The following is a 21091-nucleotide window of genomic DNA, read 5'->3' as shown; positions in this document are numbered from 1 at the left end:
GAGATTATACCCTCCTCTGTACTTTGCTTAACTCCCCCCCATCACCAACGTCTTCTATTCCTCAATGAGTAGCGCTGTCCATGCAATTTTGAATAGCATGGTACAGACTTTGATTGAAGATCTTGGGGATCTTTGCTATGGGTCCCAGCCCGGCACTACAGTGAGCATTCTAGAGAGGCTGGGTTGGTTGAGAAGTGCAGAAGGAGTTGCGTAGTAAGAAGTGGGGAGAAGGACTGGAAAAGTGGGGTCGAAGGCAGGATTTTGCGTCTTGGGCAGGCAAAGTAGAAGCTTGGACAAGGGCCATTCCTTAGGTTAAATTTAATCGGGAGATAGTCGCTGCTTTTGTACTCTGCAATTCAGTAGTTGGTTGTGGAAGGCATCTGGCTAATGGTGCAGCTGTGTTTATGGTTCAGCCACTGAGAATGTAAAGAAATGTGCATATTATGGGGTGAGAGTGTTTTGGTTGTCATCAAAGTGGATGTTTCCAAACATACGCCAACCTCTATCTGAAGCAATTAAGAAGAAACTTCTCCAAATACGGCTGCCCTTTGAGATTTCTGACACTCGCTGCTACTGGAGGTAGGGGGCTGGGCTAGATGGCTTGCAGAGCTGATCTAACATGGAGTTCATATGCCCCTGTGACGATAAAGCTGACAGCGAGGAGGAAGGGAGAGATCTTAAGTCTCTCCGATGTCTGATTACTCTCTGGCTTTCTCCCACAGGAGTCCAGAAGAAATGCAGGCATGGATCAACAAAATCAATTGTGTGGCAGCTGTATTTTCGGCTCCACCGTTTCCAGCTGCTATTGGTTCTCAGAAGAAGTTCAGCCGGCCACTTCTGCCAGCCACCACTACAAAGCTATCTCAGGTGAGCCATTACTATAACAAGCATGTCTCCTGGGGTGGAGAGTCCCGGGGCCAGAGATGAGCTTGGCATTTCTCCTGAAAGCTTGGAGCTGGGGTATAGGTTGCTGTCAATAGTAAAGCCCTTGTGAAAACAGCCTTGCTAGCACGTTCCTGGAACGGGGGTTAAGAACATAAGAATGGCCGTACTGGGCCAGACCAAAGGCCCATCCAGCCCAGTATCCTGTCTGCCAGGTGCCCCGGAGGGAGTGAATCGAACAGGTAATGATCAAGCGATCTCTCTCCTACTATCCATCTCCACCCTCTGACAAACAGAGGCCAGGGACCCCATTCCTTACCCATCCTGGCTAATAGCCATTTATGGACTTAACCTCCATGAATGTATCTAGTTCTCTTTTAAACCCTGTTATAGTCCTAGCCTTCCCCACCTCCTCAGGCAAGGAGTTCCACAGATTGACTATGTGCTGTGTGAAGAAGAACTTCCTTTTATTTGTTTTAAACCTGCTGCCCATTAGTTTCATTTGGTGACCCCTAGTTCTTATATTATGGGAACAAGTAAATAACTTTTCCTTATTCACTTTCTCCACACCACTCATGATTTTATAGACCTCTATCCTATCCCCCCTTAGTCTCCTCTTTTCCAAGCTAAAAAGTCCCTGTCTCTCTAATCTCTCCTCATATGGGACTCATTCTAAGTCCCTAATCATTTTAGTTGCCCTTCTCTGAACCTTTTCTAAGGCCAGTATATCTGGGTTATCGCTGCTTGCTTTATAGGACCAGAAATATTTGCAGAGTTAAAGGCGGGAGAAGATGGAGACTTGAATGTAATTTGTTTGAGCTTGTGAGGAAAAGGGAGGGATCACCTGTTGCTTAGGCTCATATACATGAGCAATACAAGGTCCTTATCTCCTGGCCATGGCTAGGAATGTAAGACAAGCCAGGCACAAGAGCACAACGCTAGTTCTATGCTCTATAAGGCTTATTTTGAGAACCTTCCGTCTCCTCCTGCTCCTGAAACAAACCCTGAGGTGTTTCTCGAATTTAGATCTTTCCTTCACCCCCCACTGACTTCCCTGAAACCATGTCCCATGTGTACCTGACTCTTTGAGTTTAGGTGGGTGAGAAATGTAGACCTAAGCTGCCTTCCTGGCTCATTGAAGAGGGGGCCAGCCAGGCTGAAGTTTCTCATCCAAGTTCCGGTGCGTCATCCGGTGTTACTTTAGAGCAGCTTCTGGGCTGTTCTAAGTTGCTCAGGCTGTACAGCAGCAGTGTGCTCCTTCCAGTGCATTGCTGGAGACTGTGAGGGTGATTAGCATGCAGCCAACTAGACAGCCTCTTGCCCCCCGCCCCAGGAATCCCCCAACAGTGGGGGAATGCCCCATAGGGTGGCGATTGTCTTCTATGTTCCCTTTGCATCACAGTAGCAGAGGACAAACTAATCTTTGGAGTGACGCAATCCCAAGCACTTACCTACTGCTATCATGGAAAAAGAAACCTCTGTGAACTGTATTACTCCAGTTCCTAAATTTGGAAGGCTTAACGCAATCATCGCCATTTACTGACTCACCTTCACCGCTGGTCAGAACCTAGATTCTTCAAAGCACGTATCACTTGTGCTGCCCTCCATTTGAGCCACCTTCTGTCCATGTCATTCTTCCAGAGACTTGGAGATGAGCATTTCACGCTGCAGTTTTGGGGGAAGTCTAACAAGTACCTCAGACTGGAGTAAAAGCGGGAAAAAAAACCTTTCAGAACTAACCACTGAGCCTGGGTCATCAGTCCATTTAGCATCACTGTTTCCGTGTGATCAGGAATAACGAAAATCCCACAAACCCCTGCGATTTGCACACTGGTCAAGAGAAATAGAACGAGCGAAATTATTTGAGCTACTGGCCGAAGGCTGTTGAATGTTTCAAAGGAGATTCGTTCCGAGACAAGCTAAAACCTGTCTGCTTTTATCTGTATGCTGGCAAGGCTGTTAGCAAGCTGCTTCTCATTCTGCAGAGGATGAAATATGAATGATCAACTCCTTCTGGTCGCCAGGGTAGAGATTGTGGGCTGAATCAAGATGACCACGACAGCACTTGCTTCAAAGGGCCTCTGCCTGTTCAGAGTAAAATCAGTGTCGTCATTTTCAATGACATCGATGGCAGCAAAATCAGACTGACTAAAATGGGAGATGAGGCGACGAGACAGAATTAATTGACCTAAGTCATTTCACCAAGTTCACCTCCAGTGTCTGTATCCTGTGGTTGGCTGGTATCAGGGGTGTAATAAAAGTATATAATGAACAGTCTACAGAAGACAGATCAAGCTTTTGTTCTTCCTGTCTCGTAGCACAAGAACAAGGGCGTATTCAGTGAAACTAACAGGTGGCAGACACACACGGATAAAAGGCAGTGCTTTTTCCACCTGTATAGTTGGACTGTGGAACTCACTGCCACTGGAAGCTGCTGAGACCAAGAATGTAGCTAGCTCAAAAAAGGGATTGGAGGCTTACGTAGATATTAAGAATATCCTGAGCTGTAATGATCAGGGCTCGACAAACAATGTAATCTACTCGCCTGTGGCAAGTAGATTACACCCTGGAAGAGCCGGTGCAGAGCGATCGGCACATGCACAGAAGAATCTGAGCATGCACAGAGCGCAGAACCACACGGCTGGCAAGCGGGGCTCTCCACCACTCGGCGAGCCCTGGTAATGATGAATGGTAAATATTTTGGAAGGGATATCAAGCCTCGTGCCTCAGGGCTTGAGCTGTTGTTAGAGATCAGGGTGAGATCTGACCTCTCCCTATGCAAGCTCTTTGTATTTTCCTCTGCAACAGCTGAAGTTGGCCACTGGCAGAAACAGGACTAGTTGGACTTGACAGTACAGCCGGAGAGCTCACCTTTTCTGCTCTGTCCTGCAGTGCTAGTTCCGTGGGCTGAGGAGTAACAGGAAGGCACAGTGTTGAATTTAAAGCCCCGTCCAACCCGCGTTCAGAAGTAAGCCCCCCTTTAGGCCTCGCAGCCCCTAAGAGGCGTGCGTGTTGAAGGCGAATGAGCCAATCCTGGGAGTTGCAGAGGAGTGCCATTCTCTGCCCAGGTGGGCTGGAGGGAGTCCGTGGGTTTGGGATGATTGTGACAAACACAGGCGACTCGTGGTAGCACTTGGGAGATGCACCACCCCTTACACCGCCACCAAAATTTGCTAAATGGGCTGCTCCCACTGGCTTCCTCTCTGCCCCTCTGGGTGACCCTCCCTGCACCCCCAGCCCCCTCCGGCTCCAGGAGCCCCCAGTGACCAAGGAAACGGCCTAGAAAGAACGAGCAGCAAGTCCTGGCCCCCTCCAACTGCGTAGGGGAGTGAAGTGAGGAAATCAGCCTTCAGGAGAGGACCGAACATCCCCCTCGCAGGGCAGCCAGTGCCTGGCATAGCTCTTGTCCTGGCTCCTTCCCCACTCTGGCATGATAAATGCAGAAGTGGGGGCCAGCAAGTGTACCCCAAAGCCTTATCTACCAGGCTTTGGTATAAAACTTCCCCCAAAATCTTAAAAAACTCGATCTTGGGAATAAAATTTCTGCTGCCACCACCCAAATGTTGATAAAAAAATCAGGGGAAAGATCATTTGGGAAATCTCACCCCTAACATAAAAATCAGGACAAAATATACTCATGGAGAAACTCCATGGGCCTAGTACTCTGTTACAAAGAAAAGCCAAAATATCTTTTAAGCAGTGCCAGATATCAGATCCCATACCCAACCCTTAAAACAATAAAGCCTAACGAACCTACCTAAACTTTACCCTACTTACAGAAAATGAGGAATGGTGTCTTGGAGAGAGAGAGACATGCTTGTCCCTCTCTGTAGCTGCAGAGAACACACACAGAGAGACAAAAGAAAAAAAAACCCAAATTCCTTTGTCCCAGTTTGAAAGTCCCACCTACTTTCCTACTAGTCACTCCACCTGGCTAGGTGTAGTTAACTCCTTAATCCCCAGGCTGCTGGCTAACCCTCATAATCATGACAGCTCTAACCAGCCGACTGCCACACACATCCTGGGGGAGTGACGGAGGGGCGGGCTCTGACAGTTGTACCAATCCCGTCTCCAAGAGTCGCTTCCAACTTGCAATGCCGTTAGATGGGGGGGGGGGGGGGCGGCAAACTCTGCTCTGACTTATACTTCTTATGGCATCATCGATGAGGCTTAATTGGGCACAGGGCTTAGTAAAGTGCAAAGGCTGGATTTTCAGCCACGCTCCACAGCCAGCAGCTCCCATTCCCCCCCCCCCGAGCCTGGAATGGGAAATTCTCCTGTGTGGCCTGGGGAGGGGCAGGGTGCTGCGTACTTGAAAAAAAATCTGCTTGCTTCTTCTGGATGCCTGCCTGGGAGCTGCTGGGAGCCAAGCCCTTGAAGATGGGGCTCTAACAATGTGCCTGATAAATAAAAAGAAACGTTTGCAAAAATGCCACTTGCTGGAAGTTGCTATTTAGTGTATGCTGGGGGAGGGGGGGGGGCATGTCTTTTTTCTTTGTACTTATTGACACGTTGAGATTCTGACACTCACCTGACTAATATGTTTCTGAAGGAGGAACAGCTGAAATCACACGAAACTAAGCTGAAGCAAATCTCTACCGAGCTGGCCGAGCACCGCTCCTACCCACCGGACAAGAAACTGAAAGGCAAAGAAGTGGATGACTACAAACTGAAAGACCACTATCTGGAGTTTGAGGTAGGTCTTGGGATACAGCACTAAATATGCTGGCTTGGAAGCTCTTGGGCTATGTCTACCCAGCAGCGTTGTTTTGGAATGACTAACGTTATTCCGAGATAACATAGTCCGTGTCAACACAGCAAGCCGTTATTTTGATATGTCAAAATAATGTCAAGCTAGAGGCCTTCTTACTCCTGACTGCTGTAATCCTCATTGTATGAGGAGTAAGGGAAGTCGGGGGAAGAGTGCTCTACCTCGGGCTTCCTGCTGTGTAGACAGTGCCAAAAGCTGAAATAAGCTATTTCGACTTATGCTACACAATTGTCGTGGCTCAAGTTGCGTAGCTTATTTCGGTTTTAGTCCTGTTGTGTAGATGTGCTCTTGGAGAGAAGCTCTGGAAAATATGGAACTCCTCTGAGAACTAAGAAAAGGAATAATACTCTAGTATTTACTATACCAATAGACAGCAATAATATGTATGTATTATCAGTGTGGCAAAGAGGGGCTTTTTGTGTGTTACTAATACGTATTTGCAAGCATCTCTCGGCCACACTACCTCTCATTAACACTTAAGTCAAAGCTAGACCGAGACAAACAGTTAGTATGGCAAATATGAGGAAAACTCTGCAGCTTGCTCAATGTACTCTCAGCTTCCCCTGCACATGCAGATATGAATGCCACAAGCATTTGATGCAGTTTAAGCAGTTAGAGAGTTTTGACTATAGTCACCTCATCAGGCAGGAGTGTTTCAGGAGCGTAGGAGTCAGTTCTTGCCTCTGACACAGACTTCCTGTGTGACCTTGGGCAAGTCACTTAGCCCCCCATGCCTCCGTTCCCCATCTGTAGAGTGGGGAATAATGCTGCTTCCTTCCCCCGTTGCCTTTTCTCTGATGTTAGGTTATAAGCTCCCGTGGGCAGGCTGAGAGCCTAATTCAGTGGGTCCTCAATCTTAGCTGGGACATCTCGGTACTGCTGTAATATAAATAACAGCAATATTCATTCATTTGTGTGTTCTGAAGGAAGCAGCAGGGAGACAGCCCTTCTAAACGTAGTACTGGCCACTCCGTCTTAGATACACTGTACTCTCCTGACTCTGGCTGGGGTGCACAGGTGACGAACAGGTAAAGCAGGAAGGGAAGAGGTTAAATAACAGGCATTGACTACGGTGTTGAAAATCAGACTGCAGCCATGCGTACGGAGGGAGCCCTGTATGTGTCTGACTTGGGAAGATTTATTGCCCTCTCTCTGGGCCTGTTTATATTTAGCAGGCTTTAGCCGTGAGGCATGGAGAGACGCGGGCATGTGCCGCAGGACACAGCACACACAGGTCGATAGCAGCCGCCAGGGCTTTTGCTTCTCCCCGGCTCCAGAGCCTGCGTCACCAAGCCCGGCTCTGCAGGGAGGCTGCTTTTCGCAGCAGAGGTTAACAGAGAAGCAGAACTCGGTCTTAGCTCAGAGACAGGTTTCAAGGTCGCCCCTCTCGGGTGTGTCTGGCCTGCCAGCTCCTGCAGGCTTCCTGCCTCAGCAAGCTCTGCTCCTCTGGTGGAGTAGTGGCGGTAGGACTGCTTCCCTGGCCCCTGGCCCCTTGTTCCTGGGACCTGCTGCAGCTGCTAGCTCTGCTCCAGGGTGGGCTCCCCTTCTGGGGCTCCACCTGTCTCTTCCCTCCCTCCCCAGCTGCCTACTAGCAGCTCTATATAGGCCCAGATGTGGCCAAGCCTTCTTTTAATTGGGTGGGTTGGGCTCCGGTCCAGTGAGTTGGGTGTAGTCTATCCGCAGGGACCAGCCATCTGGTGATAGTACCAACTAATGTCCTCTCTCCTGGAGAGAACCTCAAATGAATCCTGCGGAGCGAATAGTCTGTGTGAATAGCTCGGGGGTCTGCCTACCTGCCCCCCGCGAGAGGGGTGTTTTTAACCCGCTAATATGTGCAGCTGGGCTCTTTCCACACGTGTCACAGATTTCACCCAACAGCTGGAAGCGGCGGTTGCTGTGAAAAACCAGCACTTTAAATCTTCCTTTTGCTTCTCCATCACTTGGAGCAAATGTAATTGTCGGACTGACCGTACCGAGGCGGGGTGGGGAGAAGCACAGGTTCCTCTTCTCTTGAGCTCTTGTCATTTCTTTTCCTTCACCAGCCCGCGTCCCTCCCGCTCTGGCTCTCTGCAGAAACCAGTCCTGCTAACAAAGCAGTTTCCCTTTGTTCCGTGTATTGAACTATCTTTGGCTTAGATCGGAGGAGGAACAGGCTGTGCTGTGTGGCTGCCTTGCTGAAGACTGCACTCTGGGGTGGGGAACCTCAGGCTCGGAGGCCAGATACGGCCCCCAGCTTGCCTGGATCCAGCCCCTGCCCCTCAGCATTGGGGATCTGGCACTCCACCCCCTCCCTCCCCACCCCATGCAAAATCTACTAGGCTGGGGCTCTGGTGTGCAAGGGGAATATGGAGACTGTCTTCCTCCTTCTCAAGCGGGGGCCATGGCCGTGAGGGGTGGGTTTTTTTTTTTTTGCTTCTCACTTTTGTATGCAGCCCTGACTGATTTTTTTTTTCCATGGGTTAGTGGCCCTGACCCAAAACTGGGTCCCCACCCCTGTAAGCCATATGCACCCAGGGGCAAAGATAAGGTTGCATGAGCATTTTAGACTTCTATGTATTTCCCTTTGCACCTTTAACATTCTTATTTTCTTGATGAGGCTTCTCAGCGTGACTTTAACCAGTGATGATACGCCCCTCAGCTGGGCATCGGGCCCACTATCTCCTCTCACCGGAGTAACAGAGAGCTGGGTTGCAGCTTAACGTTACAGCGCGCCTGTATTTGTCCATTGCTTAAATCGAGGCTGAGGCCAGACAGCTGCCGGGGAATTCTGGCCCTGTTGAAATCAATGGCAAAATTCCCATGGACTTAACTGGGGGGCAGGATTGCGGCTCAGGGTTTTATTTCTGTTGTTAACCTTGGCTTAGGCTTGTGACCCGCACTGTGTTTGTTTTAATCATTTAAGCCCTACGGCGCTAATGCAGATCTCCTTATATTGATCGATGTTCTGATGAGCCAGCACTTGTGGCAATAACAATTTCCTTCTCTTGCCAACCTGGCCCAGGCATTCCGCAGTGAAGTATGGTGCATCATCAGAATGCTGCTTATTGGCTTCGCCTTGTGTGAGCTACACGCGATCCCTCTTTCGTTTGTCTCCGCGGCGCTGGGCCAGGTCACCCGGGAGGGAGCCGATAGAGACGGCTTTCCCTGCGTTTTGTGGGATAGTGGATTTCTCTTGTGATCCTTCTCGGAGAGATTCTGTTTCTCCGAGGACTTTTCGGAAACCTGCTCACGTTCTCTCATCTCCTTTTGTCCTTGCTTTTGACTGTTTTGCATTCCCATAATTATGCTTATTAGTGCTCGCGGTTTATTAGCAATGGTGAGGATTCTCTTTCAATGTTTTGGCTCTGTCAGGAACATAATAGAGATTATTTTTTTACTCTGGAAAATGGATTAATAATGAAGAGAAGTATGCGATCCACTGCGATCTCCTTTAATTATAGCTCCTACCCAGAGGAAGGATGGATTTTGCCCCTTTCCCATCACCAGCCACGCTGCCTAACTTTGCTAAACACCCGCTGGCAAATTCCTATGAATGCTGTGGCATTGCGTAGGGGAAGCACGTTAGTCCAGACCCCAATCAAATTAGGACTGGGTGCTTCTGCCATGCATAAAGCTATGACTGCCTGAACACGGAGCAGAGTCTGGTAAACCACAGGAGGGCAGGATGGGGGTTATGGCTCCCTAGGGATTTAAAATGCAGAGCCGCAGCGGGTCAGAACCTGGGCAAGCTGGGATTGCTCAGTCCTGGCTCCCGCCGTGGCTCTGCAGAGGGCTCTCTTATCGACTAATCGTGTGGCCGATGCAAATTGTATCCACTGCATGATTAGCCAGATAATCACAATTTAACATCCTTATGACTCGCCCCATATTCCTGAAAAAATAAGGTGTACGGGTTCTTTTGAAAAAGGGTTTGGGTTTTTTTTTCGAAAGAACCCCGTCTAGATTGCGTGGGTTATTTTTCCAAAAAAACCCTTTTCGCAAAAGCGCTCGCAGGCGATTATGCAAATGAAATGTGAGATTTGTAAATCCGTGCTTCATTTGAATTTTTGACCAGCTTCATTTGCATTCCTCTTTCACGAGAGGAATGCAGTCTAGACATAGCCTATGGGAGAGGCAAGCATAGAGAATCCTTCGGCGTTCAGAGAATCACACAGGGGTGCGATCCAGTGTTTTAATATCTAGGGTCACATGGATTGGGGCAGAAGGAGCAGAGCCCAGGGTGGCCAGGTGGGTCATGACCGCAGAAGTTTGGAGAGCTCTGAGGTCAGTGGCCAAGCTGAGAAGATGGATTCAGTCCCTTTTGGACCAGTGTTTTTCAACCGCGAGGCTGCAGCCAGTGTTCCCTCTAATCTTTTCCATCCATTTGCAGAATAAAAATTGTATGTGCCCTGAGGCATGTGTGAATGGGCACCACCAGGAGAAACACACGCTGCCATCTGTGGGTGCTTTGCTAATCAGCTGGGCGGCATTTGATTCTCCTGAGCGGCCCCACAACCGCGGCCTTGGACCATGGGGCCATGTGTGCGCATGCTGAGTAATGCCGTGCTGCACAAGTAGCCCTGTTTTCTTTAATCAGTGCTGCTGGCGGAGCAGGGTTTTACTGCTCAGCTTGCCCTGCCCAGCTGTTCAGAAACTGTCAGGATGGGGGTTCTGTGAATCTCCACCAGTTCTGTGAATCTCCCTGCATTCTTACTGGCTGAGGGCTATGAGGTACCGAGCAAAAACCTGCATGGTTGAGGAATAAACGTTGGCATTTGTACAGCATCCCTGGGCTCTGGCTGGCTCAGACACTTTCTGTGTGGCGTGATTTATGTTCAGCATCATTGTTCACATACATGTTAGGGTCCTTGATTTCAAGGGGCCAGTCTGATGACCCGTGCGGACCTCCTGCCTGTCAGAGCCCAGAGACGTTCACGCAGACTGATCCATTCCTCTGTTCCTCTTCCAGAAAATTCGCTATGAGATTTATGTTGCCCTGCTGAAAGAAGGGGGGAAGAAGCTGCTGAGAAGTGGAGAAAATGATGGGTCCGGACTGAAGAAATCCCATTCGAGCCCCTCATTAAATCAGGAATCTCCAGTGAGCGTCAAGGTGAAGCGAAACATCTCCGAGAGGAAGGACTACAGGCCAGAGACACCCAGCACCAAACAGAAGGTCACTTAGACTGCATGAGCCAGCTGGTGCAACAGCCATGCAGCAAAATACCATTGGTCAACTTTTTCTTTTGCTCGCCTGTCATTGACCAAAACAAACCAGTGCATCTGCCTGAATGGGGTGGTAGTGACATTTCCTGTTGTATATTTTGTTGTTTCTGTACAGATTGTGGGAGAGGTCTTTGCTCCTGATTTGCTTTGCCTTGTTAATTTATCCTCTAACCATTGAAGCGCCTCTTTTTTTTTTTAAAGGGGTGGGAGTAGGACTCCTTGCTTTATTGCACGTCTCCTCCCTTTCTGTCCTCTCTTGTTGGCGCGTGACTTTCAAGTCACCTGTGACCTTTCTCGTTGCAGCGGGGGGAAGTCACTGGGCGAGAGCTGCAGCATAGTGAATGCTAGCTGCAGGGACGAAAATGAATTGTTGCACGGTTGCAGAGATGGAGCTGATCGCTCTCTGCAGGAGGTTAGTTACAGTCTGACCCGGGAGATCTCCCAGCGACGTGAAACGTGCTGGTACTTGTACAACAGTGATGGGAGGCCATATACACAGATAGGGGACTGGAGGATGGACCCACACATACCCAGGGACTAAAAGATGAGAATCACCGGAAATGCTGGGCATAAAGACTTAGAGCTGGTTTTTCAACGTGAAAGGTTTTTGGGGGGGACTAATGGGGGTGCCCAAAGCCATGTCTCTGGCTGGTTGGTTCAGCCAGAATGAACTGTATTTTTCCATTTCATTAAGCAATAGGCTGTTGCAGATGACAGCCCCTGTGTTTCTCAACAATATGTTCTCACGCTGCTGCTGTGTAGTTTTAACATGAATTGTTCATCAGTTTCCCTCCTGAATTGTGGTTCCTTTTTAGTAGGCACAGGTATTCTGCAGTGTCTCTGGTCTGGAGGGAGGCGTTTGCCTCTTCTCTTTGGAAAGGAAGCCTGGTAAACCATCCCTTGAATGTTTCGCAAGTGTTGTGGAGGAGCAGGCTGGAGCAGAAGGCCTTATGACTCAGATTTAATGGAATAGAGACTAGTCTTAGAGCCAAGGTCTGAAACCCCCCTCCCATACCACTTGCTCTGTCCCTGGCTGTTAGAAGAGTTGGGCCAACAAAACCTGTCCCCTGTGGAATTTTTCTTTAATAGTAACTCGTGTCCCTTATATAAGGGCATGGCCTGGGGAAAAAGGGACTTGGCCGGGGTGTCTGTATAACTCAGCTTTCCAAGGGTCGGAAACTGGGGAGTATGAAGGTGACTATGGCTATGTCTACTCTGCAGCTCTTTTCCAGGATACCGGGTATCCCAGAAAAGCTATGCCAAGGAAAGCGTCCGCTTCTCCGAAACAATTTTTGGACACGTGCTTCCACCATCCCTGCAAACCTCACTGTACGAGGATGTGCCGAAAGAAGAGGTTTTTCTGACTTTTCTTTATAGTGTAGATGCAGCCTATGAGACACCTTTGCTTCTTCCCAGTATCCACCCAGCTTGTGCCTACACAGCTCAGCCCACCTCGGGGAGCTAATCCTTAGGATAGTCCAGATCCATATAACCGCAGTAGGTGGCTTTGAAGGAACCTCTAGGTATCTCAAGTCCACTTTTTGCAGAGGTTGGTGTTTACATCACAGAGATCCACACTGCAGAGGGTATATTTGTGGGCGGGCTCAGCAGATAGGCCAAGGACTGATTAGTTACGGGCATTAAACTATTCTAGATTACTAAACTAGCAGGCAGGAGAGGGAGCAATTAAGGAAGACAAGGACCTACAGAGAAGCTAAATGATTTCTCTGTGCCTCTACCACAGAGAAGAGGCACATCTCCCCGAGGCTGGGCGGCTCACAAGAATTTGCAGTCTGTTATGGTAGAAAGCTAGAGGCTATCCCGGGGGTGACTGCGGTTTACAGAGATGTGAGGGGAGCCGGTCAACATCATCCAGTGTTTGGAGTTGTTTTTAGACCTCTATTTTCTACTTAAAGTTAAGCCCATTGCCTAAAGAGAACCCTTCCTGAATTAGGGCCAAAATGACGTACTAGAGTAGCATGCTGGGAAGTGAAATTCTCTTAGCAAGGGCAGGGCTAATACACATGGGAAGAAATCATTTGAGCTACTCATCATGGAGTAGCTGATCAGACACTCTGGACTAAGTTCACTGTACAGTAGCAGTTTAAAAAAAAAAGGGAGTAAATGAGCGACTGAGTTATACTGAGAGAGAAGACTGGAACGATGAAATGTCATTACATAGGGAGATGACCTTGAGTTGTGCAATTGTTTTGCATCAATTCCTTACAGGAACAGTACAGCAGAAACTGAAAAGGTGCAGAGGCGACTTAGTGGGATCCCTGCTCACCTCCTAGGGGTACTGCAGCTCTACTCCAACCCTTACTCAAGGTCTCCATGTACTCGTCGTCTTTGCAAGTGGAGTGCAGTGGTTGAAAAGGCAGAACAGTGACCGCTACAACAGTTTGCGTTGGCTTTTAAGATTTCCTGGCTGCCCCTGGATTGTGTTTGTATTGTGGATCATCCCAGCAGAGGCTGACATTCTGCCATACAATATATTTCTCGGTCCACGCAGCAGAAGCTGGCTAGTTTGTGCTCATGACTGGGGAATTCCTTGCAGATGAGTGAATTTCAAGCCGTTTGAAAAGTCAAAGGCAAGTGAAGCGCAAAATGCATTTTATTTATTTGTTTTCTGCTTGCGGAATGGTGTTAATTATTTATCGCACTACTCCAGAGTGCACTTGTAAATGGATTGTGATCTGTTTTGTAAAGCGGATGCTGTCTTAGTTAAAATGCGGTTTTACGGCAGCCTGTGGCCGTTCAGTAATCCTGGAGAGCCCCCCAGCTTTATGGCGAGAGTTCTGAGGGGGGCAGATGAGCGAGCTGAAGGTTGGTGAGGTTCTGGGATTGTTTGGAATCAGCGTCCTTTCTCAGTTGGCCAGTGTTGCTATGTCCTTCGAAGGGTTGGAGTGAAACAAGTAAAGAGAAAACACAAAGGCAGATCCCACCGCCATTGACATCAGGGGGCAAAACTCCACAGACTCAGAGCGAGCTGGGAGTACTGACCCATATTGCAGCTTGGTTTGCTTGCGGCATTACAGTGTAGCAGATAGGGTGGGCTAGATTTTCAGAAGGTGAAAATGAGCATTGAAGAGCCCGGAGCTATGTCGTTCCTCCCTCTGGGAATGTAGCCCAGGATGTACTGCACATTATTTTCAAGGTACTCTGCTTCCCAGCTCCTGGGTATTTGCTTTTAGAAGAGAGGAGAAATGTGTGATAGTACAGATGCCTAAGCCTGCTGTGAAGAAGCACTGCAGTTCGAGAGAGACAAGGGTGCAAAGGGGACTTTTTTAAGCTACTTTTGTGTTTCTGTTGCCATGGCCAGTGTGCCAGGCTGGTCTTCTGGTGCAAGTCAGAGCAGCCTACAGGCGGCTGTAAATTACACCGGGTGCCCAGGAAAACATGGCCACTAGGAATTGTCCAGGTGTAGGGAACTGCCAGCCACATGACCTTTTCCCCAGGGAGAGGCTATGGCATAGGAGCCAGTGTGGTGCTTTTACCTGTATCGCGCCAGGATTCCTCCACAGTGGGGTGACTGGGGCATCCTGTGATTGGCGGCAGTGGCTCCAGGGCACTGGCCCAGTGCAAGGGGTGAACAAGCCCAAGGTTTAAATTGGATTGGAACGGAATCATGAATCTCCACGTTCCTCGCCGCCGCCGTAGCCGAGTGGATTGTGCTCTGGAGTCAGAACTCCGCTGCTAAACCCTTTGCACGCCCCACCAAGGCACTCACTGCTCTGCTCAGAGGGGTGTCATGCTCAACCTCCTAGATCAGGGGTGGGGAACCTAAAGGCCCGAGGGCACATGTGGCCACCGGTTTGTCTGGATCTGGTTCCCAAGGCTTGGGGAGCCTATGCTGGTGCTCCAGCCCCCCCTCCTCCCAGGCTCTGGGGCGAGGAGAATGTGGGGCGGCAGGGTTACAGTGCAGCGTGTATGCTCCAGGGGCTAGAATAGCCATGCTCCTTGCTCATCAGGCCCCAGCGGGAGCCTGGATCTCTTCCACTTGCCGAGGCTCCTGCCCCTTCTTGTGCCTCCATCCAGCCTGAGAACAACCCTTGGCCTCCCATGCCCCACACAAACCACTGGGAAAGGGAGTTGCTCCACAGCCCCCCCCGGAGCTGAACTTCCCACCCCCCCAGCATTGGAGGGACCAGTGGGGACAAGGCCAGAAAAGCAAGACCAGCACATGTCTTTGGTGCCTTCCCCCAGAGCACAAAGCGCCCAGCCTCCCCCTTTTCCAGCCCGCAACCACCCCATGGGCAAAATATTCTCCCAGAATCCAAATCCCACAATCCCTTGCAAGTGGAAAGGATTCCTTGTGTGTGTGTGTGTGTACGTATGAACGAATCTCCTCATAGACCGGTTTGTATGTCGTTTCCTCGGTTACTGTCCGTACGTGGGTAATGCGGCTGAGTAATAATGCAGCTGAGCCGTGGGGATTATTGTTGCTTTGAAACTTGGAGTTAAATTATTTTTTCCATGAATTCTTCATCATTTGGAGATTGTTAAAAGAATTTTCCTAGGCCACAGGGGTTCTCCTTCTGTGAGCAGCATCCCTAGGAATTGCTCCCCGGGTGTTTGGTTGGAGATTTTTGGCTGCAGTGCTCCTGTGGTCCGTGCGTGCTCTCATTGTCCTCATGCCCTGTACAGAGGGCCATGTGGGTTGCAGTGGGCAAACTACTCTCCATTCCTTTTCGAGCACTCGGAGTGCTAGCTGTGAGGGGTTTTTCACCTCATGCGCTTGTGGAAGACTTCCCATTTGATGGTTGCAGTGTGTGTCAGACTCAAGATGGCGGAGACACCAGAGAGAATAAAAGCGACGAAGGCTGCTGCTCAGCCTCTGGGATTTTGCAGGAGCATGTTACGCTCAGACGGGGGTGAAGCTTTTCTCTCTAGGGCAGCAGAGACTCTGTTCACTTTCTGCATCGCTATAATCTGCTTTGGCCTTTTCACCGCAGCGAACATCTCTTGGTTTCTCCTTTTCTCCTGTCCTGGTGCACCTGCCTGCCGCCTCCACGCATCATCCGCCAGGGCATGGTTCTGCGGCTCTCTCCTTTCACTGGAGCCACGTTCCTGACAGGTCAGGTTCATATCTTCTCGCCGGAGGCTGGTGCTGGCGAGGCTCATGAACTCCCCGGAGGAGCCCTGGGTGGTGGGCCCATTCTGTCTGTAAGGCAAGGCTGCATTTTCAATCACTGTCGCCTGTGGGAAGAGACTGACCAAGTCCCAGGCTCCAGGGGCTCTTCCTCCGCTCCCTGCACGCCCCACGGACAAAGCTGTCCCACAGCCTCGTTCCAGACTGAGCGCGAAGGCGGCGTTTCCCCTGAGAGGCACTATTCATAGCCCGGGTTCCCCATTCTTACTCAGGGGCACGCACCACCCCTGCGCTCAAGAGGGTTTGGCGATTTTATTTTCTTTGGCTTGTGGCTTGCCGGTCTAAGCAGAGACGCCCATGCCTTACGACGTATCAGCCAGGTTATCGGACCCGGAGTCCTTGGAGCTCTCTTTCTGATGACTTGCCCTGCATCTTTCCATCAGAGAAATCTGCAGGGCTGCTGCCCGCGTGACCTTTCACCAGCGTTACGCTCTCGTCTTGACATCTCCCGCTCATGCTTGCTCCCATAGGACAGTTCTAAAGCCCTTGTTTAACTCTCGTGGGTCTGTGTGGAACATGGCATAGGCTCACCTGGACTCCTTCAGCCCACACTCCTGGGCTTGTTCAGCTGGCTTGACAACTCCCAGTGGGAAAAGGAAGAGAGAAGAAAAGGAGCCAATTTCCATGGTTACTTGCCCTTCATGGTGTGTGTTGCTTCTGCCCATTCACATCACCTGCCTACCTTCCCTTTTGCCTTGGGAGCCAAAGCTACTGTAACTAGGCTAAGTAGCAATTTATAGCCTAGTGGAAAGGGCACTGGATTTAGACTTGAGATCTGGCTCTGCCACTGCTGGGTGCCCTCGGGCATGTCACTTCACTACTTGCTGCCTCAGTTTCCCCCATCTTTGGAACAGGATGATACTGACCTGTGTAAAATCCTTAGAGATCTGCTGATGAAAAGTGCTATATAAGAGCTAGGTTTTATAATTCCCTGGTTCTTTTGCAACACGATACAGGCACTGCTTATTCAATACCATGCGTTAATAAGAGCAAGTAAAAATGTGGCATGTGGAAACTTTGCTGAAGGCAGGCATTTGATTCTGACACCTATTGCAAATGACTGAACATTGCTCATTAGCATGGGAATAATTAATGAAAGAAGCCAGGCTCTTGCACCATCAAATGCCGTCATTTTGTTCATTTATTTTGTTGACTGCACTAAATGTTAGCTTTGATTATTTATTACAACACACTTTAGATCAGCGGTAGTAGGTGGGAGTTTGCCAAACAAAGTTGATGGGAGCAGGAACGTCCCACCTGTAAAGTTAATATTTTTTACAAAATATACTAAATTATTAATAATCAGTACTCACTGTAGCATTTGCTATTCCTTGTCGAAGCAACGTGAGGATGAATTATGATCGAAGGGTGTAATAGACGAGGAAAAAGGCAGCATTTGCCTCTCACTTAATTCGCTGTTTTTTAATTGCTCTCTGGAGATACATGAGCAGTAAAACCAGTGTAAGGGAGAGGTGAACCAGGCCTTTTATTGGGCAAATTTCAAAAGAGTAGGCAAGATTTTCAGTTCTGCAGTGGGCCAAATGATTCCCTGGTGTCACTCCAACCCAGTCGGCCAAGTTACTACAGAGGTTCATTTGACTCTGTGCTTTCTGATGACACCACCTACTGAAAAAAAGGGGTGATTCTGAAATCCAGCCTGCATCACTTTAACGATTAGGAGAGAGTTGAAAAAGGACCTAAGCACAACCCCCCCACACACTCCAGCCCCCGAGCCACTGACTTTAATCCAAAATCACTTGCATACTTATGAAAATCCCAACTATCATCCAATAAACGTCCAAAATATTATCTAGAAATATGACCAATTTGTATGTGTGTGTGTTTCATTGCAATTCAAACATCTCACATGGGATGGACTGGCGGCACTGTGTAACTTGGCTAAATCCAGCGTCATGGATATGGAACAAGAATTTCTTGGCAGCTTTAAAGTTTGGCAATTACTGCTCATTTTACAAAGTTAAAATGACCGTGCAGTACCTGCTGAGTGGATTTAAGGGGGGAGGGGTGGGGATGTGTGTGTGTGTGTGTGTGTGTGTGTGTGTGTGTGTGTGTGTGTGTGTGTGTGTGGTTCTTATGCACTTCTGTGATCAAACACTGCAAAGGATGCTTCATTTTTGTCCAGGGCATTGATGGTCGTAACTAGTTAAGCAATTATTAAATACCTTTGCAGGTTTCGCATCTTTCTTAATCTGGCCTTGCCATGGTATATTCTGCAAAAGCTGCTGGGTGCTCAGGACATTTGAAAATACAGTAATTTATTTAGGAGAATAAAGAGCAATTATAGGGTGGGGTTTTAAAAAGCACTTGACCTTGGGCTAACTCTGTTCCAGCATTGACTTAAATGGGAGCAAAGTTAGACCATCTCTCAGCACTTTCGCAAGTACCTCCCTAAGAGCCTAATTTACGGCTCCTGTGGATGAAAGAAATCTTGGCCTCCTTTTGTGAGTAATCCATGTGGGGGTAACATTTCCAAAAATGCCTTCGTCTCTTGGGTACCTAAATGTCATTGGACTGAAACATCCAGGTTGCTGAGGCTCCTTTGACATTTTAGCCTAGGCTGTTGTGGTTTTGCAGGCGTGGTGTAGATTCACTTGAACAGTTGCGGAGGTGCACGTAAGAATCCATCTGATTAGTAAATTACAATGAGTGGCAGCCATGGGCATTTCAAGTGACACCCTGAGGTTTCCTTTGGAAAGTATGAAATAGTTGAGGGATTTTTAGTGCAAATAAATGCACAATAAAATCCATTAGGCTTGCAGAATATCCGTGTCAGTGTTGCAATTTGCATGACACTAGAATGACCCAGTTTAAACCAGTAGAGGAGGAAGGAGGGTTCAGGCTTAGATCCTGCCCTGAATTTCAAAGCACTTAAGTGTTCTCCGGCCTAAGTGCTGTGCTGGATGAGGGAGAAAGAGCTTGCATCTGACAGGACTGAGATCTTAGGGAAGTAGATTCCAGCCCACGAGGAAATGATGGGAAAATCCCATCAATTTTGGCTGGGCCAGTCGTGATCCTGGGCTCCCCGTGGTCAGGAGCTGAGATGTTTTTTGGGTGTCCACCACGCATCAGATAACGTGGAGGAAAAGGGTGGCTGAGTAGTCTCCTGCAGCAATGGTTATAAAAGAGTCACCGTATACTCACTGCTCCCACACGGTTATGCCTGAGAACTTGCAAGGATGTTTCTTGCCACAGACCAGTAATGTGGCACTCTCAGGTGCCACTGTGGGCTGCTTGGGTAGAAATGTGCCCTACTTCAGAGAACACTCCATACAGATATCCGCACCTGTGCAGCTAAGTAGTCTCCTTGGCGTAGGGCAAAGCTTCTTGGGATAGCGCTCTAGAGCAATGTTTCTCAACTTTTTTTTTTAATAAAGTACCCCCTTTAAAAAAAAAAAAACCTAGTACCTACAGTTTTCAGACACACACAATTTTTTTCTTCCATTGCAACACATTTGTTTAAACAACTTAATCATAACCTGGCGGGCGATGAAAATGTTGGGTGTAAAAAGTACAAAAGTACGGTAAAACAACACACAAATTCAGTTTTCTCCAAATTTCAATTGTTCTGATGTCATCCCCCTGCCCCGACTTCTCTTGAGTACCCCTAAGGGTATTCGTACCACTGGTTGAGAAACACTGATCTAGAGCATTCAATACCAAGCAAGGCAGAGCCAAGAGAGGCCCTGGTGGTGCCCAGCAGTAATCCCTGTTATCTACATTTTCTCTCGATACTACTCTGTGCTAGGATAGGAACCTCCCCTTTGCAATCTCACTTATTTTCCTCTTAGTGTGGAGACCCCAGTGGGTATGTTTACATGGGACATTGTTCGGTCTGTTCTCACTGCACTCTGGCGAGCCGTGCGGGAATGGAGCAGCGCTGAAATCCTCTCCAGCCCTTCTCCACTGGAATAAGTCCCGCCGCTCTGACCCCCTATTTATCCCCCACCCGCGTAAATTTCTCCTTATGGGAATATACAGAGGCCTAGAACGACCTACTTCACGTCTGTGGTCAAAGAGCCGGCGGTATGCACGCCTGAGGCCCCAGATCATGAAAGCATTTCAGCAAGTGCTTAAGTGCCATTGATATCCGTGGGACTTAATTACATGCTTCCTGGAGCTGCTGCCCTGAATTGGGCCTTTGCTGTTTTCTAACGGTACAATAGGATGCCCTTGCATTTCCTATTCTAGTCTACGTGACAGGTACTAGAATGATTATTCCTGGTAAATGAAGGCACTTACAGAATGTCCTATCTCCCTAGGGAAAGGACGCATGTGATAGTTTATCACCTAAATAATATTTTGAAATAAAGTTTACATTGCGTTGTTCTTTCCTTCGAGGTATCTGTCTATAAATATTTCCTTCTCTTCGAGCATTGCTGGAGTAAGCAGACAAATACTTTGCCTCTGATGTATTGAAGCTGTGAGATATAGTTCTCTCTTGTGTACATGTTCATGATTATGACTCTTGTCCCTCTGTGTTTTATAAGGCGGGACTGTGGTGTTTAGCATCGCCACGCGTCTGCAGCCTACCGAACGATTTTTATGTGCTTGAAATCGAGCCGAGCAGTGAAGGATTTCACACCTGTATATGATATATGTATATGTACAAACTTTAGAAAGAAATAAACCAAATGTATTTCATCTGCTGGGCTAGAATGCATGTTCATTAAGCGGCGTCTCTTTAATATTTGTCTTACACAAGCACGTTGGGGCTCTGACCCAGCTGAGACCTCTTCACGGGGGGTGATCTAGAGACCCGTCCTGGCCCCAAAGCACTCACACTCTCAACCGAATGCTATAAAACCATAGAGCTGAAAGAGAGCTCAGAAGGTCATCACGTCCAGCCCCCTGCTCTAGGCTGGACCAATCCCAACGAGCATGCAGCCGAGATAAGTGGTGTGGAACAGAAGAGGATGCACTAAGCCAGGGCTACTCAACTGTGGAAGCCCTGGGGACCACAATGATACAGCACATGCCGAGAGCCACAACTTAAGCATGGTTACATAGATACGCAAATAGCTCCTTTCACACTGATGGGCATGAATACAAAGCACTTCCCACAA

General features: G+C 48.7%; 1 protein-coding gene across 5 annotated transcripts in view; it reads left to right on the top strand.

Moving 5' to 3' along the window:
* Positions 1–20669, top strand: part of PSD3 (pleckstrin and Sec7 domain containing 3) — a 129636-nt gene extending 108967 nt beyond the window's left edge. For all 5 annotated transcript variants that reach the window (XM_075931345.2, XM_075931350.2, XM_075931349.2 and 2 more), the window contains 3 exons: positions 723–867; positions 5435–5578; positions 10602–20669. In XM_075931345.2, the coding sequence (XP_075787460.2) occupies positions 723–867; positions 5435–5578; positions 10602–10814 (502 nt within the window). In that variant the 3' untranslated portion in view covers positions 10815–20669. The remainder of the gene's footprint in view (positions 1–722; positions 868–5434; positions 5579–10601) is intronic.
* The last annotated feature ends 422 nt before the right edge of the window (positions 20670–21091 follow it).

The sequence above is a fragment of the Pelodiscus sinensis genome, chromosome 6, assembly GCF_052426305.1.
Source record: "Pelodiscus sinensis isolate ZL-2025 chromosome 6, ASM5242630v1, whole genome shotgun sequence".
NCBI lineage: Eukaryota > Metazoa > Chordata > Testudines > Trionychidae > Pelodiscus > Pelodiscus sinensis.
The sequence above is the reverse complement of the archived record's forward strand: the minus strand, read 5'-3'. Positions and strand labels throughout refer to the sequence as shown.